Source organism: Malania oleifera, chromosome 8 (genome assembly GCF_029873635.1).
Source record: "Malania oleifera isolate guangnan ecotype guangnan chromosome 8, ASM2987363v1, whole genome shotgun sequence".
Classification (NCBI taxonomy): domain Eukaryota; kingdom Viridiplantae; phylum Streptophyta; class Magnoliopsida; order Santalales; family Ximeniaceae; genus Malania; species Malania oleifera.
The window spans coordinates 20821890-20835353 of record NC_080424.1 but is presented as its reverse complement, the minus strand read 5'-3'; the positions used below and the strand labels follow the sequence as shown (position 1 = coordinate 20835353).

The 13464-nt window shown below is 38.2% G+C and overlaps 1 protein-coding gene across 1 annotated transcript in view; it reads left to right on the top strand.

The window, feature by feature from the left end:
• The window catches only part of LOC131161517 (protein-tyrosine-phosphatase PTP1), a 72791-nt gene that overhangs the window by 46069 nt on the left and 13258 nt on the right, over nt 1-13464 (top strand). Inside the window, exons 6-7 of the mRNA XM_058117334.1 lie at nt 5930-6078; nt 6189-6330. Of these exons, the coding sequence (XP_057973317.1) occupies nt 5930-6078; nt 6189-6330 (291 nt within the window). The remainder of the gene's footprint in view (nt 1-5929; nt 6079-6188; nt 6331-13464) is intronic.

Genomic DNA, 13464 nt, shown 5'->3' with positions numbered 1-13464 from the left:
GTGAACAATCACAAGTATTTAAAGTGTTGAAGATAAGCAATCAAGTACAATACAAGCAATGTAAATAAATTGGATATAAGAAGAGTGGAGAGGAGTGCACTGTGATTTTTATAGTGATTCAGCAACTTGCCTATGTCCACTTGTGTTAAGATCCTTCTTCTTAATATCTTTAAGTAATGAACCGGAGCAAGAACTTCCAATCGCAGGCTCCTTTACAATGGGTGAGCTCCACATTTCCCGTACAACCGAACCAAACTTGGTTCACTTCATGCTTGAAATACCAACAACCTGGAACCCTCACTTGATTCCAACTGAGCTAGAAGGCTCAACTCTATGATCTTCTTAAAATGTAGATGAGTACAAGAAATAAAATTCAAGCACAAGAACTGTCCTAAGCTCAAAAATGAAAATGATCAGGAACAAAGCTTAGAGAGATAATTGGAGCACCTGGAAGACCTTTTATAGCAAAAAGCTTCTACTATCCATTTGAGCTCCATAATGACACTTCAAGTCATGCCAACAACATGCACATGCTAGGAGACAATTCTGACAGCTCACATAGCTTTACCTAGTGTTACAATTGCTTACGAAAATTATACAAAAAAATATTTAATATCCCAAAATGAATCTAGTTTAAAAAAAAACAAGTTTCAACTCATTTGGATATTAGCATCATGAGATATAATTCATTTACTACACATGGGTCAGACAGTGAAAAGGAATGCTGCCAGATTCGGTTAGTCAACTTACAAATTTTCAACGGCTAGTACACTTGTCCAAGTACAGTGGTTTGTATATCAAAAAATTCCTTTTTGAGTCTAGCTTTATTTAAAAAAAATCAATTCAATTGAATATCTTTATAGGGAGAAAAGGACAAAATACTAGAACATGTCAGAGTTCAGAAAGAAAATCCTGATAGTATAAATAGTCAGTATTTAATAAATTATTACGCCTAGTATACTAGTCCAAAACATACATGTAATATGTCAACTTAAAGATCTAGGTGTCTAGCTTATGTCAAAAATATTGTTGTAATTTTATTAGTCTTATACTGAGAGAGAACGAATTATAAGTGACACATGCAATTTTTTCTGTTTCACTTCGTTTGTTTGTAAAACTAATCAAATGACCTTCAATTGATATTAAATTTTACACACAAGTCATTTTATATGAAAACTTAAAATCTGGGGCATTTTTTTTATGATTTTAAAAAAATGACAAAAATGCCCAAAAATCAAGCAAAGTCTAATGTAAAATTGCCCAATTGTGAGAGCATGACTCTAAAACTTTCCTAAGGGATTAACACACTCCCTAAACTTACCTACTCTTGTGAGAAGTGAAAACTTCCTCTTCCTTGGGCCATGCTCTTCAATTTCTGAATTTATCCTTCCTTCTCCTTCAACCTTTATTCCACTTGGACCTTGAAATCTATGCATCTTTGAGAATTTCATTTTCCCTATCTATGCATCCAAAAACACTTGCACAAATAATTAGAAATTCTCATTGCTTTTATCATCAGAAAAACTAAGGTTGAAACCTTGGGGCTAACACCCTTTTGAGTATCTTATGTTAAAGAAATGTCAAAAACTAGAGGTCTTCAATAAAGCACATACAGCTCGATCATCCCCCATTAGTTCTGTTTATGCACTTTCTTGGTTGGTTGTTCAAGTTATGGAGGCACACTAATTGTTGGGAATTTTAATTGGATTCCAATCGAAGGAGTATGGTGAACAACAACAACACCGCCCATCCCCCCTTCCCCCAGCAGACTGTTGTTTCACACATCATCCCCCTCAACCAGCGTTCACCATATGGAATATTTCTTTGAAAAATTCTCAACATCTTGCAATCCTTTGTAGGATGGCCAACAATTCTATAAAATCAGAACTGCTTTGGTTGACCTTTTCTTTAGTAGATGCTACACATTGGAGAGCCATACCACTCCATCCTTGATCCACTTATCAAGGAGAGTGTGCAGTTTATTCATGTTTCAAGGAAAAGAGGGTGAGGGATTTGGTCTCAGAATGTTAGCCATTCCGAGGTTTCTTGTAAAATTATTTCCTTCAAGCACTCACAGTGTTCCTCTCTTTGCAAAGCGTACATTGTCATTCCATTACCTTTGGATGGAATTAGTCCTCCAAGCTACTTCCACCAAAGTAACAGAGGATGGCCACTAGTGTTTGGAAGACTGTCGCGGGTTACTACACCTGATGATGTTGGACACCTGAGGTAGAGCCCTACCAGAAAATCCTACATGATCTACCTCAGGTGCAGTAATGGTCATTGAGGATCAGTCTGATGCTGGGAGATCCCCATGTTGGACTTGTAGGAGGGTTACAGCTAGAGGCAGGGAAGGAACCGGTGACGAGGATACTGTCCCACAATTCGAAGCAGAAGGATCTCCTTGGGTTGGAGGGATGCAATTATATTATCCTCCGAAGTTTTAAGGAGTAACAGTCATTATTCTCACTTTGAAGTGGGTTAACGAGAGAGGTTGAAACCGTTGAATGGTCCCTTGAGCTTTTGAAACTGAGGTAGATGCATGACATTGTCGCCACAGCTTCATTAAGTAATTTAGTATTCTACTGAACAGTACCAAACATTTTCGCCTGGGAGGACTGGAATGATTGAAACATTTGGGCCCTGTAGGTGATGTCTTTAGGTTCTTGACACTCGGTAGGGTAATTGGCCAAGCATACCTCATTGTTAGCAGCTTGATTAGGTTTGAATGTTGAATGCTTTTGGCTTATTACCCGACATTCTCTTAGTCATTACCTTGTATAACCTTAACCTACACAATGGAGCTGCTAAAACATAAAGGGGTTTCTTGAAGAATAGTGGTTGTTGGACTGTATTGTGCACAAACGGATGTTTTGATGCTGACCTAGAGAGGAGAATCAAGCAATTCCTAGCAAGCTCAAGTGTGGGAGGTGGCAGTTAAAGGAAACTTTGATGGTTGCAGAAAACCTCAGAGCGAAAGAAGTTCCAAGGTTGGGCAAAGTTCCCCAAGGGAGTGAGAGACAGCTCCAAGGTTGGGAAAATTCTAGTGCCAAACAGAACCCAATTGAAACGTGGTTGGGGATACTTGTAGGGAAGCGGAGCAGACATGTAAGTTACTTAGAAAATGCCACAGGAAATCTATACAAGCGAGAAGGAAAGAGAGTAATAGTGGAGTGTGGGGACAAGAAATGGTTTGGGTGAGAGAGAATAAAAGGAGCACATGTCATTTAGTAAGTGAAATGTGTCGAATGCTTGAGTAGCTTAGGAAAAGTGTCAAGGTTCCCATCAATGAACCCTGCTTCAAATCCACCAAGTTAAGACTCAAAAATTTTAAGTTTGGGGGAGAACTTGCAATACACCTAACCAATATTGGGAATGTGCGTCCAACTAGTGCAAAAATAAGATGGTCAACCCTTAGTTCATAGTTATGTACATGCCTGTAATTTTTGCACTTGCATATTGTAGCTTTTATTTTATTTTTTTGATAAAAAAAAAAGATATTAAGTACGGTACAGGTAATTAAGGCATCCTTTGCAAATGCAATTAAAGCAACAGTATAAAAAAATGAAAAATTTACAAAGCAACACTAGTGAAGCAAAGCAACCCAATCAGTCTAGTGAAAAACCCCTTAAAAGGACATTTGCAGGGAATACCAAACTCTGTTCCTGAACCAAATTATGAGATGTAACAATGCCCTTGAAGATTATGGCATTCCTCAACAACTAAAAACACCAAATACTGGTGAACACCGAACATGTCCACATTCCTTTCCTCTCCTTCATTCTTCCAGTCTCTAGAATTAACAGCACAAAGTCAAAAAGCTTCCAACAAAGAAGGACAAGCCCAATCCTTACCCAGAACACCAAACAAGTTATTCCACATATTTCATGAAAAAAGACAACGCAAGAACAGATGTGAACAAGTCTCCCTTTTCCTAAAACAATGGACACATGTATTTGGTAGGGGTGCTTTATTTGATCCTCTCATCTAAAGAGAGTCATTAGTATTGATTTTGATTTTATTTAGGATCACAGTCCAAGTAAAAGACCGTTACTCTTTAGATGATCTAAGCATTTTGAATAAAAAGTGTAAGAAGAAAGGATTAGCAATCAATTGAAGAAAAAAACTACAAGAAAAAATCTCAGAGGAATCTAGAACCCAAATTCTTCTCTCGTCAATTAAGTGTCAAAAATAGACAAATACATTCAATAAAAGGACAAAAATCATCCATCTCTCTCATTCAAATTTCTGATGAAATGAAAATCCCAATATTGTACACCCTCATGGGTTAAAAGAAAGAATAGATAAACAAGGAAGATGGGGAAACTGTAGGGCTAAAGGAGCTGTCTTCCCAAAAACAAATTCTTTCCCCAATTACAATGATAATGAAAAGAGATAATGTACAACAGGGACCAGTCATGCTCCATGACGAAGCCAAAACAACTAGTGAGCAGTAGCTCTTTGATCCTTTTGTAGATTACTTAGAAATATTTCTCTTAGAAATCATCACCACAATGCTAGAGTAATGGAAGAAAGACCACCAAGCACCATAAAATGTCAGGAGGATCAGAGCCCTTAAAATTTCTAGGACTACTCTCCAGCCAAATGCATCAAATCATTGCAAGCACAGCGCTCTTCCGAAGGTTTTACCTACTTCATGTTACCATGCTGCTGAAAATTTGAGAGTAATACTTTCCAAAGAAGGATAAGGCCACCCTATTAAAAAAAAATGCAGTAGCAATTTGTTCTAGATTTCCCATGAAAAGTACAAAACACAAATAGATGAGTCGTCTCACTATTTTAAAAATAGAGCGCACACACATAAAGAGATAGAGCTTCATTTGGCCTTCTTTGTAATTGTTACCTCCTTACCTAAAAGTTAAGCTGCTGTGGGCCAACAATGCATATCAAGTCTAAAAAATCCCCTGCACATGCAGCCTGATTGCACATGGAGAGACAAACAAACACTGAATAACACTGATTATTGGGGACAGAATAATTGTTTAACAAACTGACAATAAAATCGGGCAATAAGACTAGAACCCAGGACTTCATAGCAACTATGGCTCTGATGCCATGTTGGATTTCCATTTTACCTAAAAGCTTAATAGGTTGTGGGCCAACAATATATATAAGCCTTAACAGTAATGTACCCATTACTATTGATTCTTTGAAGGATCTCCTGCTGAGGCAAAAGCTTTCGGCCCTTGACTTTGAAATTGAACCTTAAGCATTCAAGTGCAAGAATGCAAATGTAAAAGATGAGCATTCTGAATATGAACCAAATGAGCGAAGAATGTTACATGAGAAATTCCCAGAAGAATCCAAAACAAGCATCTTCTATCACTTCCTACAAAAAACCGTACTGGAAGGTAAATTAAAGCATTGTCTCCAAATGCCTTCCTTTGTTGCAGAACTGGGAGACCAATGCACATATCATCGTGCACTATTCTTTAACCAGGCATGTATGAAGTAGGTTGTTTTGTATTCTTGAGGAAAGTTGAGCGTGCCCTTCTGTTTGGAGGGGATTTTTCTTCAAGCATTTGTGCCTTTTGATGGGTGGAAGGAGAGGAAGCTTCTTTGGATGTCTTTGTTAGATATGCCAAGAGATCAGAGGGTTCTGCTTCATTTGTATTCTTTGTTCAATTTATTTTTATTTGTGGATGATATCTTTCCTCATTATCTCTTTCTTCATTCTCAATAAAGTTCTTTATTCATAACATAAATAAATATATATGTATGGTGTATTGCTTGCTTTCGTAATAAGGAGAGGTTGTACTTCATATATAGGACCAATAGCTTTTGTCTCAATATGAAATTGCTATAAGTTGAATCCCCCCTCCTCCCTTGATTTGGGAATAATTTGTAGTTTTTAATTGATGTTTTGAGCACAGAAATTCAGTGTGAAAGTATTTTTTGTTTATTGCAGTCTGAAGAACCGCCTTTGTCTGTATTGCATATTCAGTATCCTGAGTGGCCAGATCATGGAGTTCCAAAGGATACGTGTGTTGTTCGTGAAATTTTTAAAAGAACATATCACGTTTCTCAAAGTTTAGGCCCAATAGTTGTCCACTGCAGGTCTAGCTCCTGCGCTTTTTTTTTTTTTTCTAAATCACTTACTGTGTCTCTATGATGTAATATAAATTCTCTATCATGTATGTCTTACACATTTTCCTTTTCTCATTCAGTGCAGGCGTTGGGAGAACTGGAACATACTGCACAATTCACAACACAATCCAAAGAATCCTTCATGGTGATATGTCGGCTTTAGATCTAGTTAATACTGTTACGAATTTTAGGTCTCAGCGAATCGGAATGGTTCAAACCCTGGTATTTTCTTAATTCTTTCTGGGGTTCTTGTTTACATTGTTGTTGTTGTTATATGCTTCTTAGTGTGCAAACACCGACACTGACAAGCTAACAATTGAATAATATGTGTCTTATTGGAATTATGAACAAAGTTGAAATGTCTCTCATTCGGTGATGAGATTGCCATTTAGGCTTCTTACAAATCTAGATTCCCTAGAAAAATCCATGCCTGTAAAGGTTTTTTATTTTACCTTCCGCTTTGGTCAAAGCATTTTCTATCCTTGGTTAAACTTTCCCCTTTTTCATTTTCTCAATGCACAGATTGTGTCGTAAAATCATCAAAGAAAACAAACTTATAGGGTTCTTAGGTCAATGCCCATGCACTGACGTATGTTCACATAGGTTGCTGCAAGATGACCACTAAAGGTGTTAGACTGATGGTAAAGGCTTATATGATTCTATTAATGTTACTCATAGCTGGAGCTTGACATTTTCCTCCATGCATGACATTGTTTTGGGGACTTGAGGATCAATCAAAATGGTTGTCAAACAGCATCAATAAAAAGGATTTTAGTTTTGAAGTTGTTAGATTACCACTTTACCTAAAAGCTTATGCTTTTAGGTTGTGGGCCAACAATGTATATCAAGCTTTAACATATCCCCGCACATGCAGCCCGATAGCATGTGGAGAGAGAAACACACAATAGATAACATCCATTACAGGGATTACAATAATTTTTTATTTAAATGCGGTCAATGAAACTAGAATCCAGGACCTCTTGGTAATTACCACTTTACCTAAAAGCTTAAGCTTTTAGGTTGTGGGCCAACAGTGTATATCAAGCTTTAACAGAAGTTTTGTGTCATGGTCATTCATTTTTTTGCATTACAAAAAGCAAGAGTGTAGTTTCCATTGCTTTGTGATATATGAGAGAGAATCAAGATCAACAAATTGAGATTTTTTTGTTTGAGACGGGCATCAGTCCCTGGGTTGTAGTGCTATGCAGGGAATCAAATTTCTATTTGGATTGATATTTGAAGTTCTGATTTCAATTTAAAGAAACAACAATAGAATCTTATTGTAAATTATGGAAATTATGAATTATATTTTGTCTAATGTTAAAATTGATTATTATGCATAGATTAAAACCAAAATAAATTGAAGGAAATGTATATGACAAGTTTATAGCATGTGGTTTATAAGTTCCATATTGTTATTTCAATTTAAAAAAACAACAGACTCTTATTGTAAATTATGGAAATTATGAATGATATTTTGTGTAATGTTAAAATTGATTATTATGCATAGATTAATACCAAAATAAATTGAAGGAAATGTATATGACAAGTTTATAGCATGTGGTTTATAAGTTCCATCCTGTTAGTCATGCAAAGTAGTAAAAGCAGTCAAGTCATTACCATGCCCATCAAACTTTTATTTAATATAACTTATTATTTAGCATAACATTTATTAATGATCTAAGCAATTATAATATTGTCTTCATAGCATGATTCATTCAAAATACTATGGCACGTGTTGAGAATATGTTTTTAGACGTCCTTTTTTTGCATGTTCTTTTAGTTTGTTTTTCTGTTTGGTTCTGTTTCATGATTTAATTCTGACTTTGCTTCTGCATGTTGACCAACCCATGTGGGTGCATTTATTTTTTCTTTGCTTGGGAAGTTGCAGTGTCATGGAGCATGCGCAGCGTCGTGGAGATGCTCCATCTCAATGCTCCTCTCTGATATATATGTATATATATGTATATATATATATATATATATATATATATATATATATATATGTACATTGCTTTGTAAAAGCTGTGAGTGTGTGTGAAAAATATACAGAGAGCAGAACAGAGTGAGCTGAGTGTGTGTGGAAGAGAGATTAGTGTCGAGAGTTGAGTTAAGCTGTGTTACTCCTCCTCTTTTGTATCTCTCTTATTGATCATATAGTGTGTCTCCCTCTCTCCCGTGGACGTAGGCCGAGTTTGGCCAAACCACGTATTTCTTTTGTGTTCATTATTGTGTCTGTTGTGTTTGTGTTGCTGGATTCATCCCCTTCCCCTAACAACTAGTATTAGAGCTTGGAAAGGGTGAGGAACGTTATTAAAAAATTTGAGCTCACCTTTGGCTTCGGCGACGTCGAGACGAAGCTGGGACAGTAGTCACAAAGGCTTCATGCGCTGCCTTACCAGCTCCTTGTTGCTTCCCCGCAAAAATTGTTTGTTGCTGATCGTGTCGGATCTCTCAGCCGCGAGTGATTGCAGCGTCTGGTGAGGATCATTTTTTTTTTCTCTGTGCAGAGACACAGACGGAGTAGGTGAACAGGTAGGGAGAAATCTTCCCCAGCAAGTCACAACAAAAGAAATAAAGGAAGGTGAGATCTTTTATTATAATAATAATTAAAAAAAAGAAAAGAAAGGTGGGCATTTCATTTATTATAAGTTAAGGAAGGTACTATTATGGTTGCAAGTGAGCTGTGTGAAGTGTTTGCTGACATGCCACATCAGAGATCTGATTTGTCCACGTCACTAGTGGGCCCACTTGTCATGTCACCAGTGGGGCCCACCTGCCACGTCATTTGTGGGATCCACATAAATTGGGTCAGTTTCATTCTTAGCTATTTTGCCCGTTCTGGACGCATTGGTGCAGTCGATTTTGCCAAAATCAGCCTCTAAGTTGCTGTTTTATAATGGATGACAAATTATCCAAGTTTGGCGTGGAGAAATTTGACGGTCAGAACAATTTCAGTCTATGGCAGAGTATAGTCAAGGATATCTTGATTCAGCGTGACTTGATCAAGCCGCTAATCGGGAAGAAGTCAGATAATATCAAAGATGATGATTGGGCAGAGATGGAAATGAAAACGGTTAGTACCATTCATTTATGCCTATCAAAAGTTAAATTTTCTGTGTTAGATGAATCATCACCTGTTGAGTTATGGAAAAAATTAGAACAAAGATACATGTCAAAATCTCTAACAAAAAAGCTATTTCTAAAGAAGAAACTCAATCAGCTAAAAATGGAGGAAGGGGTAAATATTTTTGATCACATAAATGATTACAATAAGATCATGACCTAGTTAATGAGTCTTGGTATAAAAGTTGAAGAAGAAGATAAAGCGCTTCTTCTCCTAGCATCTCTACCACCTTTTTATGATAGTCTTGTCACAACATTGTTTGTTGGTAAGAAAACCTTGAATTTGGAAGAAGTGATGGCTTCACTACAGGATGCGGACACCCTTAGAAAACCAATTGTAACCTCTAAGGGCGTGCCTTGGTCACACAATGTGAGAAATAGACCAGGGGCAGAAATCAAAACAGAAATCAAAACCGTGGAAGATCAAGAAGCAGACAGTCCAAATCAAGAGCTCTAGGAAATTCCAACAACACTCAGAACAAAAAGCAGATTGAGTGTTGGAATTGTGGCAAGATTGACCACTACAAAAATCAATGTCAATCCCAAAAGAAGGAGCTAGAAAATAAGACCGAAGCAAATGTCGCCTCTTCTTTAGGAGAAGGAGATGCAGTGTTATGCTCTTTGGAAAGGAAGGGAGAGTCTTGGGTATTAGACCCTGAAGCCTCGTTTCATGCAACAAGCAACAAAGAAATGCTTAACAGGTATGTACCCGGAAATCTTGGCAGTGTTTATCTTGGTGATGATAAACCTTGTGAAATTGCAGGAAAAGAAGAAGCAAAAATAAATTTGACAGGTACCACCTGGAGTTTGACTGATGTCAGATATATCCTTGATCTCAAGAAAAATTTAATATTTGTTGGACAACTTGCAAGTGAAGGTTACACTACAACCTTCTATGGCGATTGTTGGGAAATTTCCAAAGGCGCAATGAAATGCTTGCGCAGTAAGAAAACTGGTACTCTTTATATGACCACAGATGCTTGCATGTCAATTTCAGTTGCTGCAGGGAATGGAGATTCAAACCTATGGCACCACAGACTCGGTCACATGAGTGAGAAAGGTTTGAAAATCATGAACTCAAAGGGAAAAATAACAGGTCTCCAATCAGCTAATATTGACCAATGTGAGACCTGCATCCTCGGCAAACAAAGAAGAGTCAGCTTTTGGGCATTCAGTAGAACTCCAAAGAAAGAAAAATTAGAGCTGGTGCACACCGATGTTTGGGGACCGAGCCCAGTTTCATCCATTGGTGGGAAATCCTATTTTGTCACCTTTATTGACGACCATTCTAGGAAGGTATGGATCTATTTCTTTACACATAAATATGAAGTGTATGATGTTTTCAAGAAATGGAAGGTCATGGTGGAAAATGAAATAGGCTTAAAAATAAAAAAGCTGAGATCAGACAATGGTGGTGAATATGAAGATAGAGAATTCAAAAGGTTTTGCTACGAGCATGAGATCATACTTGAAAGAACCGTGCCAGGTACACCCCAACACAATGGCGTAGCAGAACGAATGAACAAAACCTTGACTGAGAGAGCCAGAAGTATCCGATTACAAGCAGGTTTACCAAAGCAATTTTGGGTAGAAGCAATCAACACAGCTGCTTATCTAATCAACCGAAGTCCATCAGTACCATTGCAGTTCTAGTTACCTGAGGAGGTATGGAGAAAAAAGGAGGTAAGTTTTCAGTTGCGTTGCTTATGTACATATTAGTGATCAGGCTAGGGGCAAGCTTGATCCAAAATCTCAAAAATGCACACTTCTTGGATATGGTGAAGATGAGTTTGGTTACTGCATCTAGGATGATCAAAACAAGAAAATAATTAGAAGTCGAGATGTTGTTTTCAAGGAAAAGGTTATGTACAAAGACGCAACATCATCAAGTAATCCTGCACTATATAACTCTGATATTGTAGAGTTGGATGATTACACTAACAACAACATGGCACAACAGACTATTGATAATTTCCAGACAGGGGAATCTATCATAGAGGAGTGCTCTGAAGCACCACAGACTCCAACTCTGACTCCTACTCTGACACTGAGGAGGTCTTCCCAACCGCATATACCGAATAGGAGATATTTGGATTACTTGTTACTAATTGATGCAGGTGAACTAGAATGTTATGATGAAGCATGTCAGGTGGATGAGGCTAGCAAGTGGGAACTTGCCATGAAAGATGAGATGAAATCCCTCACCGACAACAGGACTTGAGAGCTAGCTAGGTTACCCAAGGGAAAAGAAGCTTTTCAAAACAAATGGGTGTACCGCATAAAAAAGAGCATGATGGTTCGAGAAGATACAAAGCAAGACTCGTGGTCAAAGGTTTCCAACAAATAGAAGGTATTGACTACTCATAAATCTTCTTACCAGTTGTGAAATACAACCATTCGGACAGTTTTGAGCATTGTTGCAGCAGAGAATTTACACCTTGAGCAGTTAGATGTAAAAACTGCTTTCCTTCGTGGTGATGTAGAGGAGGAGATATAAATGCACCAACCTGAAGGTTTTGCAGAGAAAGGCGAAGAAAAACTTGTTTGCAGGTTGAATAAGAGTCTGTATGGTTTGAAATAGGTTCCAAGGCAGTGGTATAAGAAATTTGACGGCTTCATGCAAAAGAATGACTTTCGCAAATGCAACGCCGATCCCTGTTGCTATTTCAAGAGGTATAAATCAGGTTACATAATTGTTGCAGGATCAGACATGGACAAGATCATAAAATTGAAAAGGCCGTTGTCCACTAAATTTGAAATGAAAGACTTACGTCCAGCAAAGCAAATTGTTGGGATGAGAATCACTAGAGACAAAAAGGAGGGAAACTTGCAGTTGTCTCAGGCCGAGTACATTAGGCGGATTCTCAGAAGGTTCAACATGAGTGATGCTAAGGCAGTTAGCACACCATTAGCCGGTCATTTCAAGTTATCAAAGACTCAGTCTCCAAAGTCAGAGGAAGAGAAGAAAGAAATGGACAAAATGCCATATGCTTCAGCTGTAGGAAGCTTAATGTACGCCATGGTTTGCACGAGACCAGATCTCAATCATGCAGTGGGAACCGTCAGCAGATTCATGTCGAATCCAGGAAAAATCCACTGGGAAGTGGTAAAATGGATATTTCGATATCTCCGAGGTACAATTAACAAATGTTTATGCTTTGGAAAAAGTGATCTGACATTGCAGGGATACGTAGATGCAGACTTTACCGGCGAGATAGATCACAGAAGTAGCACTACTGGATATGTATTCACAGTAGGTGCTACTTCCGTTAGTTGGGTATCACAGTATCCACTTTAGAGGCAGAGTATGTAGCCATGACAGAAGCTAGCAAAGAGATGATTTGGTTACAGGGTTTGTTATCAGAGTTGGGTTTCAAGCGGGTGAAGAGTGTTTTGCATAGTAACAGTCAGAGCGCTATACATTTAGCGAAGAATTCAACATTCCACTCAAAGACCAAGCACATTGGACTCCACTATCACTTCGTTAGATCTCTTCTAAACAAATGGGTATTAGTAGTTAAGAAGATCCTTGGCAGCCAAAACCCAACAGATATGTTGACAAAGACAGTGACTAGAGAGAAATTGGAGTTGTGCTCAAATTCAGTGGGTTTCCTAGATTTACTGAAATCATCCAGAAGATGATCCCTGCATAAGCACCTCAGCAAGGGAATGTGGGCACTCTCTCGAGGGGGTGCGGACGCCTAGAGACTAGGGCGAGGTCATAGTGTTGTAGCATTAGTGTAGCAGACAGTTGGCTGCCCCCACATGTTTGAAGGGGGTGATTTGTTGACCCACCTATGTGGGTGCATTTATTTTTTCTCTGCTTGGGAAGTTGCAGCGTCATGGAGCATGCACAGCGTCGTGGAGCATGCGCAGCCTCAAGCATGCATAATTCTTTTATTGATGCTCCATCTCAATGCTCTTCTCTGATATATATATATATATATATATATATGTACATTGCTTTGTAAAAGCTGTGAGTGTGTGAAAAATATACAGAGAGCCGAGCGGAGTGAGCTGAGTGTGTGGGGTAGAGAGATTAGTGCCGAGAGTTGAGTTGAGTTGTGTTACTCCTCCTCTTTTGTATCTCTCTTATTGATCATATAGTGTGTTTCCCTCTCTCCCGTGGACGTAGGCTGAGTTTGGCCAAACAACGTAACTAGCTCCTCAAAGTAACTAGCTTGCTCCTACTCATTGGCACACTATGTGGCCTACGTTGCAAGTGCCCAA